The sequence below is a fragment of the Epinephelus lanceolatus genome, chromosome 15 (assembly GCF_041903045.1).
Source record: "Epinephelus lanceolatus isolate andai-2023 chromosome 15, ASM4190304v1, whole genome shotgun sequence".
Lineage (NCBI taxonomy): Eukaryota > Metazoa > Chordata > Actinopteri > Perciformes > Serranidae > Epinephelus > Epinephelus lanceolatus.
In genome coordinates this window covers 27638341-27650575 of record NC_135748.1, presented here as the reverse complement: position 1 = coordinate 27650575, position 12235 = coordinate 27638341, and the positions used below count along the sequence as shown (strand labels likewise).

The 12235-nt window shown below is 42.3% G+C and overlaps 1 protein-coding gene across 3 annotated transcripts in view; it reads right to left on the bottom strand.

Annotated features, from left to right (window-relative positions):
• aqr (aquarius intron-binding spliceosomal factor) overlaps positions 1-12235 on the bottom strand; it is a 75535-nt gene that overhangs the window by 53425 nt on the left and 9875 nt on the right. For all 3 annotated transcript variants that reach the window (XM_033642898.2, XM_033642902.2, XM_033642903.2), the window contains exons 12-17: positions 10202-10318; positions 9953-10066; positions 9579-9682; positions 5182-5284; positions 1844-1964; positions 353-494 (exon numbers count right to left, since the gene is read on the bottom strand). In XM_033642898.2, coding sequence (XP_033498789.1) covers positions 353-494; positions 1844-1964; positions 5182-5284; positions 9579-9682; positions 9953-10066; positions 10202-10318 — 701 coding nt within the window. The remainder of the gene's footprint in view (positions 1-352; positions 495-1843; positions 1965-5181; positions 5285-9578; positions 9683-9952; positions 10067-10201; positions 10319-12235) is intronic.

Sequence of the window (12235 nt, the reverse complement as noted above, 5' to 3'; positions counted from 1 at the left end):
TAATGGGAGAAATTTGTTCTACTTAGGCAGAAAAAAGACACCAGTGATGCTTATCAAAGTGTGAAGATCCTATTTCAAAATCAGACTCTGTCCTAATTTGTCTATTGATAGGTTTTATTACTGCACATGAGCCTTTTACCACCCTTTTACATTTTAAGGAAAATCTTAGATCTATACTTTTATCTGTTATTACTGCACTGCTGAGGGCTGGGAGGAACACTTCCTTTTTTAATGTATGCTAGCACACAAGAAAATAATAAAAAAAACTAAACTTGAAAATCTTGAATCTTGAAAACAACAAGAGATTCTGGATCATGTTCCCTGTAGCTTTACAGAGTTGAAGACATCTCACCATGGTTTCATACGCCACACCACATCCTCTATGTCCTGTCTGATCTCATAGGTGGACTCCAGACGAAAGAGGTTAAAGTTTCTCAATAGGTAGTCATGGAGGGTCAGGAACTGGAGATTCAACTTTGGTAGTGCCAGACAACCTGAAGAGAGAAAGACTAAATAATAATCATGGACTGTACACAAATAATGAACACACCCACCCTGACGATTAGTTTGTGGACTCGCGTTTTGAAGCGTTGTTGGGCATTTTGGCTGTCGCAATCTTTAGCCCTTTTTAAATAGGAATTGTGCAAATTTGCAGGAAAGCCCAATCAGTCTTCTTTCAGCATTGGCAGTATAAAAACAAAATCGGGGAGTGCAGCAAAATGCCGCCTGCCTACTTTTGTTTAAACAGAATGTGCCTTTTTCGGGGCAATGGGGGGCGTGAGCAAGTAACAAAACATGTAGCTCAGCGTGTGACGTAAACAGTGATGTGGGAGGGAAGCCGCAGCTGGTCAGTCCTTCGGCGATTCTCTCGTAAGCTGGCCCGTCCTTCACCGTTCCTGTCATCTGATGGTTAATGGCCTCTTCGTTTGCGAGGACAAGGAGGGCGCGCAATTCCTTGTCTCCCCAGTTGCTCATCTTTACAGTGTCTGTCAGGTTTGTGTTTCCCTCTTGCTACTAGCTGCTCACTAATTCCTGCTATCAGCTGTTTCCTGTTAGTCCACCACCAATGGCTCGCATGTGCGGGGTCATCAAAAGCTCCTCTCACAAGTCTTCAACAGCCCCTCCTATTGCGTGAGGCCGCCTTGGTCTTTTTAAACTAAAAGGGTTCCGCTAATATGACTACCCTACGAGGCGGAAAATTGGGCACCTCGGATCAACTCGCCAATCCGGCTCTGTGTGTCTAAACGCTTGCAGCTTGCCGGCAAAATGGCCCAACATTTGCAGAAAATCTGGCAGTGTAAAAGGGGCTTCTGAGAATTGACTTGCTCTAAGAACCAGCCTCATATGGCCAATTGAGGAACTGCAGTTTTTGGCATGTTCATGTTGGCTTCACTTTTCAGCTACAAAGGTTGTCACTTGATATTAATCTAAATAGGTGAGTAATCACACACAAACACACCCACATGCTTACAATTAGTCCCTAAAAGTTCATTATTATTTTTTCTATAATACAACAAACCACCTTTGTAATACCAAGTGTGTAAACTGCTGCTTCTACACAGACTACTCATGTTACAAGTTGCAAGTAATATGCTTAAGGGATTTTACTCCAATGGTCAGTGGTATAAGAGTTGCTGAAGGTGTCCTTGCCAACTAAAGAGGATTCCCCAAGAGAGGTGCCAGTTCGGTGCCAGATGAGTGCCCTCAGGATCAGGGATAACACAAGGTGTGGGCATAGGCTCTGAGTACGAGGCACTGATCAGACACTAGCATGTATGCTCTTGTGCACGAAAACTCGCACAGACATGCAAAGCCCATCACAATTCATACATGCCACACACACCTTCGCCTGAGTAGTACTCCGTCGGGACGATGTTCTCATCCCAGATTATCTTCTCTGTTGGATAAAGGGGCATCTGGTTAAGTTGTTCAATCTGAGAGATTCTTCGCTCATGACGAGACACCTGTGTGAGGCAAACAGTGAGAGAGAATGAGACAGTGAGGACAAAGGCACAGACAGCTGGCTTAATGTCTAGGATCTTTACCTTCCTTCTTTCTCAAAGTGAGACGAGGGATTACAGAGAAAACATTCCCACAAAATCAGGTCACTCAACAAATAGTTTCATCATTCCCACAGTTCACGTCTGGTTCAACTGAAGCCTTTTATTATTTATCATCCTCAGTGCAGTTCTGCTGCCAGACCTCAGTCGGCCACTGCTCTTTTAAATGTACAGTACATGCTTGAAAATGGACATAAAAGTAAAGGCTACTTTAAGGGCTGAACATTTACACATATTTTGGATGATCAAACCAGGATATCATATTTGTTTACATGTGATTCTATCTAGAAGGATGGGCAACCATGGCATGGGTAATCTAGAAGTACTAAATCAAAAGCAACAGGATTATGCAGGTGTTATGATTTGATATTTTAACCTTAGATAAAGATGCTCTACACATATGAATGTTACTGCATAGTAATGATGTCACTAGTTATTTTCTGATGTATAAACCAGGGCTGTTACTTTTATTATCAGTTAATGTGGGGATTATTTCATTGATTAATATTTTGTTTTGTTTTTAACATGTCAGAAAATAATGAAAAATGACCATCATAATTTCTCAGAGCCAAAGGTTACATTTAAATGTCTCATTTTTGCACCCAACAGTCCAAAACCCAAAGACAGTGTGGGTTTACTAATACTGATAGCACAAAGAAAGGAGGCGAATCATTTGTGAAGCTGTAACCAGGTAGTTTGGCATTGTTGCTTGAAAAACTGAACTACAATAATTAATTACTCATCAAAAGAGTTCCCGCTCCATTTTGTGTTTTTGGCTACTAGATTAAAGGTATACTTTGCTAATTTGTGTGAAAGTGTGAATCCTATGTGTAAATAGACTGTGGTAAATTTCCCTCCATCTTACCACAGCCCAGATTTCCCTGCTCATCCCAGCTGGCTCTGGGGCTGTTGCTCAAACGACAGCTTGTAATTCTGCATTTTCATATTAACCACCACCACGGACATAAAGAGTTAAAAGGGTGGATCAAAATAGAGACCCGCCCCTCTCTCTGTCCCACAAATGCAGCCCAAACTCCACTCAAACTGTAAAAGTATGCATTGCCAATCAAATCTGAACCATAATTATGTTACTGCATTGCCTATTTCTTATCTACAATGTTTTCAGAGACATACTTTAGTGCCCTGTTAAGCTGTAGTGAGAGTTTGTGAACAGGCAGTAGGCTCCATGCTGCTTTCTGTATCGTAAAAACAGAGGCAGAAAAAACTGAGTGCTGATCAAATATAAACCAAGGTTTTGTTACTGCACCACCTTACCGTTTACCTGTAATACAATATTGTTTGTTACCAGCCAGCTGCCATTATGTTAAACAGAGGAGCTTGCATAACATCACCTACCAGTGGAAGGATTTTCTGGTCCGTGTAATGGTAGGTTACTAAATCTTGAACAAAAGCAAATGCCACAGCCCCTTTCTTATGCAATTTCCTTAATTAATAAAGTACCTACCTACCTACCTTAGTTTTCTCTGGTCATGTGGCACCAATTCCAATTTTTTTTTTGTCTTTCTACTACATAGATAGCATAGTTTTATGAAAATGCCATCTTTCCAGCAGTGAACTATTTTTTTTAATGGACAAACTGGTTCACCTCTTATTCACTACTCATTACCTTCATGTATGTATTTTCTTGAAAAAGAACAATTTCGTCCAAACACTGCTGGTAAACAGGAAGCTTCTAGTCTGATGTGCATGTATGTCTCAATTTCACTGCATTAATCTTTGAACCCAGCACCTGTCCTGCTAAGGATTTGTGGATGTGCACACAACCATTTTGCTATTATGTTCTTACTCTTCTGGGAAAAGAAATGAATTCCATAAATTTTTAACAGTGTCAAGGGGAGTGATATTTCCTTTAGAATACAAACTAGCTCATCTATTGCACCCGGGGAAGTAACGAGCCTAAACACTGGCTCTGGTGCACTGCCTCTTAAAAAGAATGGTTCCTCCTCCCTGGGCATATTCATGATAATGTTCTCTGCAGAGAGAGCAATTGTTTTGCTACGGCGTGGCAGAGTCCTAGTCCTGTGGCCCCCTCCTCTTAAACCCACACGGTCAGATATGCTGGTTGTTGGGGGCAACCTCGGGCACAAACAAATGAGTCCCCTGACATTATCTCCTGCAACAATCTAATCAGATAATTATGAAACGGCTCTTCGCCATCGCTTCTCGGAGAGGACCTGGGGAGGGTCTGAGTGGGTAATTATGAATAACTGCAGGTCAGCCTCGAAACACCCACTTTGATGAAGAGGTCTGCAGCACATGTGTGAGTGTGTGTTGGGAAGACTAGTGGGACAAAGGTCCAGCAGTTTCCTGGAGGGGGTTTTAAAAATGAAAATTGGGAGAGCAGGGGAAGGGGAACCAGAGAGCACAATCAAACCAGCTCTAGCCTTTCAAGAGATACTTAAAAAAAGGACAAGGAAAAAAAAGTCACTGTCTTCAGTTTACCCTACGTCACACAAATGCCCATATAAAGCTGTAATTGGATTAGAAGGTAAACTCAAGAGGGACGGGCTGTGGAGAGGGGATGCTATATGTATTCCAAGGTCAAGGGCTTAAATTAATGACTTTAAAATGAGAAACACAAAACCTATTATGCCGTAGCGCTGACTGGCCAGTTATGGAAAATAACTGGTCGCCAACATTGTTTGTGGAGGTGCACCAAGACCAACTATGCATCTTTTATATGGCATGTTGACAAGCACATAGTGCCTGAAGTATTGCTTCATTCCCTCACACAAATTAACTACTTCCATCTAATCAGTTCAAATGTCTGAGGCGTTATATATTATATTGTTGGGATAAATATTTTTGTGTTTGATGTGTGGTAAAGCAACAGGACCATATTTTCTGCATATAAGTCTGAATTCCCATTCCCATAAGCCATATGTCACTAGAACGTCTCTGCATTTCCATCCAAGATTACACTGTAATAGATGTAATTATCTTTATCCTGACATCACATCCTACTGTGAAGCCCGAGACCCTCACTGCATGAAAGAGGCAATATTTGACAATTGTAAATAAATATCTTAAAAATGCCACCAAGACTTGAGAGCTCAAACGTCTGCATGGACTATTTAATGAAAGCCAAGACTGCACCTACCAGCAGCTCAAGGAGAACCTCCTTCTCATAGGAGGTGTCTTGTCCTTCAGACAGCTCTGGCAGCAGACACAGATATGAGGCCACCTGGTGGAGCGTATTGGGACTACGGTGAAAGATGAGATAAACAAGTGGTTAGTCAGCTAGAAAAGTTGCATTTGTGATTACACATGTAGTTGACACTCCAGAGCAGGGATGACAGTAAGGAATAAATAACTGCTGACCAAAGTAAATGATTTGGTTATGACTGAAAAGGTGAAGATTAAGATTGAGAGAATGATACATTGATAATAAAAAAACATTCCCACTGTGTATTATTGCTTCAGTGCATTATATTTGCAAAAATTAAAAATGTGTGGGTTCAGCCTCTCTTTTGGGATGCTACCTCCCCCTCTGAGAGAGATATTTCAAATGGCGACAGCGACAACACTATATGTGTGAAGATACACCGCCTTATCAAATTCATGTGCTTGTTAGCACTGCGGCACAAAGCAATTCTTCTGTTTGCTTTGACACTCACTCCTGCTCTGTCAGCATGTGTGTGTTAAGGGGCCGCGGCGCACTGATGCGACAGGATTATGAAAATCAAAGCCCATCTCCGTCTCGGAAAGCTGAGGCATGGCTCTCTGCATACAGACCTGTTTTAATCAGGCTGACACACTGTGACACGGGCAGGGTCTGGTACACAACGAAGGACAGGGCCTGGACACATTGTGACAGCCCCGGACAGCCACACGTGGCTCTGACCTGGCTGTAACCGTGCATGCGCATGCATTCTGCTACTTGTGATGCCGCGCTTGGGCAGTGGGGTGGCAATTCTGCCAGTGTTGCAATTTAGTGGCCCCGGTGGATGACCTGGCATAGGTCATGTGGACATTCCCTCCCTTAGCAACAAAATAACAGCAGCACAACAACTCACTCTAAGTAATGGAGATGACAGGGCCAGGTCGTGACTGACAGCTGAGCAACTGGCAGGGTAAGGTAAGGATGGGGACATCATAAAAACTGGCCTACAATAAGTTTACTCTTCAGCCTGAAGGCTGTCTTGACCCTTGCTCAGATTTTGGATAAGCCATTAAACAGCAACTTTATTTAGCTAATGCATAATGTCATCAATTAAGCAAAGAGCAAATCCCCAAAGATGTTACCTAGCCAGAACAGGGCACAATCAGCTACACACTTGTGTACGCACAGCCACAATATGAGCTGACATAACAAGCTCAACAAGACATTCATTAATAAGACAAATAAAAAACAAAAAATTATATCAGCCTTCAATATGCTGGACAAGCTTATATCTAGATTCATATGGCAAAATAAGAGACCAAGAGTGAGACTTTAAAACACTCACTCTTGGGAAGAACAAGGGTGGACTCAGCCTCCCCAATATAAAATACTATTTTTGGGGCGCGCAACTAACAGCAGTGGTAGCCTGGATTAACAATGACATGGAGTCGGGATGGGTAAACATAGAGCAGAATTCATTGCCGGTTATACCTCTATCCGCTCTAGTGTTTTTGAGCAAGCAGTCCCAGAAGAAATTGGAAATCAAAAATGTATGGGTGAAAGACACCTTAAAAGTATGGTCGACAGTCCAAAAGAGAATTAGAGGGACAGCTGCCTTTTCACGGGCTATGCAGATTGCTGGAAATCCGGATTCCCCCCCCCCTCAACAACAGATATCACTTTTAAGAGATGGGCAGGCAGAGACCTAAGGGTTATTGACCAGTTGTTCTGTGACAATGTTTTCCAAGACAAAAAAGTGATATGTTCCTGTATTTTCAGATTAGGCATTACATCACAAGCCATAAAGATTGGAATATAATTAAAAATGCTCCAACAAACCTAGAAACATTCTTTATTAATATAATTAAACATCAGCTACCCAACAAAAAGCATGTTTCCCGTATATACAGAAATCTGTTACTGGATACACCAGACAATACTTTTTATATCAAAAATAAATGGGAGCTGGAGTTAAATATTATAATTGAGGATGGAGAGTGGGAAACAATGTGCACTGGATGTCATAAGGGTATTAATAGTAACATCTGGAAGGAGTTTGATTGGAAGATGAAGACAAGGTTCTTTAAGACGCCTTCGGTGGTTTCCAAATTTGTAGATAACCCAGCTACAATATACTGTTGGAGAAAATGTGGAATAGTTGGCAACCACTCGCACACATTTTGGGATTGCCCAATGATGCTTCCTTTTTGGGAGGGGGTAAAGAGAGATAGATAAAGTTCTGGGAATTGATTTACTATTCACCCCCAAGTCAGTTTCTTTTTGATCTAACTCCTGAAGACATGTACGCCAGAGCCCAAAAGCACCCGTTTCATATACTCTTGATGACTGCTAGGAAAATGGTGACAAATAAAATGAATGAATCCACAGCCACCTACAGTGGCACAGTGGAAACAGAAGCTGAGGGAGGTGTATGGAATGGAAGCTTTAACTGCTCAATTACAATTAAGGTCTGATGTCTTTGTGAGGAGGTGGCTACCTATAGCAAGATACCTCTCTAACTGAGGGGAACCCCACACTATGCTGTAATGTCTTAACTGTCCATTTATTTATTTTTCAGCTTTCTGGGCCCTAATGGCTTTTTTTTTGTTTTGTTTTTTCACACTGTCATACATATTCTGTGATGTTGTCAAGGAATGTTCTATGTTCTGTTTTTTTTCCAAAGAAGGAAAAAAAAAAAAAAATAAATAAATAATTATGACAAAGGGCTTTTATGGCAGCCTGAATCTTCCCATTCCTTTTCTTAGTCACATAACATCCTCAGAACAGGAACCAGGATTAACTGAGAAGTGGAATCGATAAAATACTAACACCCTTTCCGATAACAAGACCACGCTGAAGACTAATCCACAGAGCTAATTATGCCCATTATTTTGGCATTCCCATTCCTGATGACTCTCTTCAATTTTGCTCGCATTTCACAAAGTGATGCATACTCTTTGATCATGTAGTAAATTCATTTTTGGGGGGGTCTGAAATGACACACAAACTTGCATGTTTTATGTAACTGAAAGAAGTGCGTGTGTGTATATATGTATGTGAGAGAATGGGTGTGTATATGTGTGGGCAGACTAAGCAATAATGCTGCGTTTGGGGGACTTAGCGGATAAATTCAGAGCGGCGGGTGACTGGGAGCTTAGCCCGTGGGTAGCGCAGCTGGAATAAACTGGCATTAGCGTGAGTTGTTTGGATGAAAAGTGCCTCGTTAAATCTGATCGGCATATTTGGAGTTACCCAGGAGCTGCTTTGGTGACAGTTGTGGAGTGGGGAACAATGCAGTCCCTGCTATATTCAAAATCCTAATTCTGGGGAAAAGGAGCAGAGCTGCTACAAATACATGAAATGGTTCAGCGCAGTCTTTACCTGATTCAGCTTGGCTCGGCTCATAACCCTCCGCCTGACTCAAAGAAACTTAGTGTGGGGTTTAAGAATTTATAATCCACTAAAAAAAGTTAAAACGAGGTGATGGATATACAAACATTGACTGCAATTTGTGTTGTTCCAGCACAGAACCTCAGAGCAATTATGTCAAACAAAAACATGAAGACAAATAAGTAATCAGTCACCCACTTTGAGTGTGTTGTAAAGCCAAAACATAGTGGTTATAAACTTTCTAAAAGCTTGGGTGAGTAATTTTAAATTTTCATTATGACATTAAAATGCCAAGAAAGGTTAAAAACCCCAAAGTAATTACAAGTTACTAATAAATCAATGTCTTTTCACTCCCCTTCAAGCGTGCGCGAGTTTAAAAAAACCACACACAGGCCAGTTCATCAAAGCGAGGGTGCTTTTTAGCTCTTTGGCGAGCTAATATGATCCGACAAACACAGCTGTTCGGAGAGTTTATTCTCAAGCCACTGCAAATCGATTAAATTAATGAGGCATGCCTCTCTCTCTGGCTGGTACCAGCTGCCTGTTCAAGGGCTCACTAGCTGCCATTTAGCAGGGAAGTCAGGCAGCAACGGCGGTGCTTATGCTATACTGCAACATAAGACCAAGATAGGTAGGCAGTCTGTGTGTGCAGGTACTTCAACTGAGGCTTGTATGCTTTGGTCCTTAAATAAAAGGTCAGATCTGTATATTATCTGCAGACAAACTGCTGGAGGGCTTGTTTGTGTGCAACTCTCTACCACTGACAGCTCTCTGAGAACATTTAATGTGCTCTCTAAAGTACATAAGGGCATGGGGTAAAAAGGATGAGCCACCTCTACCAGGAAGTGGTCCTGTTAGCTAAAACAACACTCTGGTGCTCAGTTCACTGTAGTTGTACTCAGTTCAATCATGCATACTCTCCCTCCACATCCCTCCATCTGTGCACTGGCGAGCTGCAAGTGCACTTGTTCATTTCAAGATTCACTCCGGATGTTTTGATCTACCTGAGATGCCCAAAGTGTTTGGTCAAGGATTCTCGAGTGTCGACTGCTGCTACGTTGGACAGGGCAAAGTCCTGCAACTCTGGGAAATGAGCAAAAGCTGCCCTCTGCAAGACAGGAAACACACAGCAAAACACTCATGTGAAAATCAGATTGGTAGCAAGCAGTATGATTTTGTTTTCATATTACACAGTTGCTCTCCCAAACAACATGAAGCTACATACGCCTGATGCACAATAATATCCAAAAGATCCACAAAGAACATCCTGAGCACTTCCAGTGAAAAACAACAGCTGAACCAAAGCAAACAAGACAAAGCAGGCAGCCCAGATTTGCCACAGCATGTCTGTCTGTCCCTCTTTATGTATGCTGTTTACCTGTAGGGAGAGGATCCTGTCATAGTGCAGAGTGGTCATCTCTTTCTCTGTCAGGGCGTTTCCTGTCTGGTCATTGATCTCAAAACCTGTGTAGAACTTCAGCATGTCCAGCAACTGCAGAAATGTAGCAATAATACAAGTTACTTCTACGCATGAAAATGATGAGATGATTTGGATTTCAGGGTGTTGACATACAGTAATTTCAAGTGTACATGCATATGCAGTTTCCCTGTGTTTGCTGCTGTGTACCTGGCAGAAGAGGTGTCCCTCCTTCTCTCTATGGGTGAGGCTGGACAGGTGGCAGCTGACCACCAAGTGAGAGTCATCCAACACTGTGTTAAACCAACGTCGGGTGGGCAGCAGGGCCTGGACACACAGGACACCATGTTTACAGATTTGGACGTCAGGCTTACGTACATTCATTCATTAATTTTCAATAACCTCTTATTCTGTTGGGGGTCACGGGGAAGCCGGAGCCTATCCCAGCTGACATTAGGTGAGATGCGGGGTACACCCTGGACAGGTCACCAGACTATCACAGGGCTGATACAAAGAGGGACCACTCACGCTAAAATTCACACCTACAACAACCAACTTAGAGTCACCAATTAACCTGCATGTCTTTCAACTGTGGGAGGAAGCTGGAGTACCTGGAGGAAACCCAAAGGCTTTAAGTTGTGGCTAAAATACTGAGCTTTGAGAGTTGTATGAGGGACTTATCCATAGTCGCTGTATTACCTACAGCAGGTAGCTGTCGGCATGCCCCTAGTTTGGAAAAAAGGCAGCTCAGCAATGAACCCCTGTGGACAGGAGGCAGTGTACACTGTATTTAGTATATTTTCACCACTTTACCGTGATGTCAGAAAGCCCCCTCCGACAGGGAACTGAAGCCGTTATCTATGCTCTTTTAAAAGCCACCAGACCAGAGTGTGGATACCCGTTGGGCCTGGTTTCAGATAACAAATCAGAAATTTTGCTGTTGTGTTGTGCTATGGCCTATTCAATTAATTTATGAGATAATGCCTGAATGCAACACAGGCTCTGCTCCAACTGAGTGTGTGTGCTGCTGTGCGTGCGGCGTGTTTGACTGTGCGTAACAGCAGCCTTTTGATGGTCATTTACACACTGTCCATGTGTGATCACGGTAAACAGACAAGCTGTATCCATGGTGATAACTATGTCAGGTAATAAACCGTGTCAGGTTTGGACTTAAAAATCAGGAAGGCAGTCGGGTTTGGGCTGGGCTCTGTTATAACCGTCTCGGACTCAGGTCGGGTTCTAACAGGGAAGATGCAGCCCAAGCCGTGCTCTACACCAGACTCCTTGGGGGAAAAAACAGCAATTTTACTTCGCAGAACACCGGAGTTGCTGGTCTACTGCTGCTACGATTAGTTTGCTTGCGTTATTATGTCACCTGTGTTGTAAAGTGTTCAGATTCACCAAAGTCACACAATAACACAAATAAACTAACCGATTGAGGCAACAGTAGACCAGCAGCTCCTGTATTCTGCAAGGTAAAATTACTGTTTTTGTCCAAGGAGTCTGGTGGCATGGAAGAGAGCATAGCTGGATATAATATAATTCTACTCAATGGACAGGACCAAAATAACTAAGAAAAACAAGCCATGTTTTCAGGAGAACTGTCGGATGGCTCTCCATCACCACAGACAAAAATAATTAGGTATTGTATGAACAGACATCTCTCAGGGGTCAAAAGAATCAATAGGCTCAACCACGACAACATTTCCCAGCATCTGGCCCATGATTATCCATACATCTTATTGATCCATGGTCTTTTCTTGTCTTGAGGTTGTTTTGAAACATATGATAGAGAGGCAAACAATGAGGCAAACTGGCAGCGGGATGAGAAGAATACTTCTATAGCCATCATTTATTTGCTTGATGTAGCGCACGAACATGACATAAAGGCAAGTACAGAAGCAACCTGTCAAAACGAGATAACAGAGCTGCTTTGGTAGGAATATAACAAAGAAATACTGTACGTGTTGATGGGCTGACAGGCTGAGTGTGAGAATGACTGGTGCACACAGGACAAAAAAGGGGTTCAATCTATCACATTATAAAGGCTGAAACAGAACTGCCCGGAAAAAAACGGCATCGTGAAACAGAATATGAAATGGAATACCGAAATGCAAAACACCAACAAAACGAAATATCTATTATTTTATTCATTGAAAACTGCTCTTCAAAGGCAGCAGGTGCAGCAAAGTGATACCTAAACACCGAGAGAACAGATACCTTTATATCCAACAGCCATCTTTG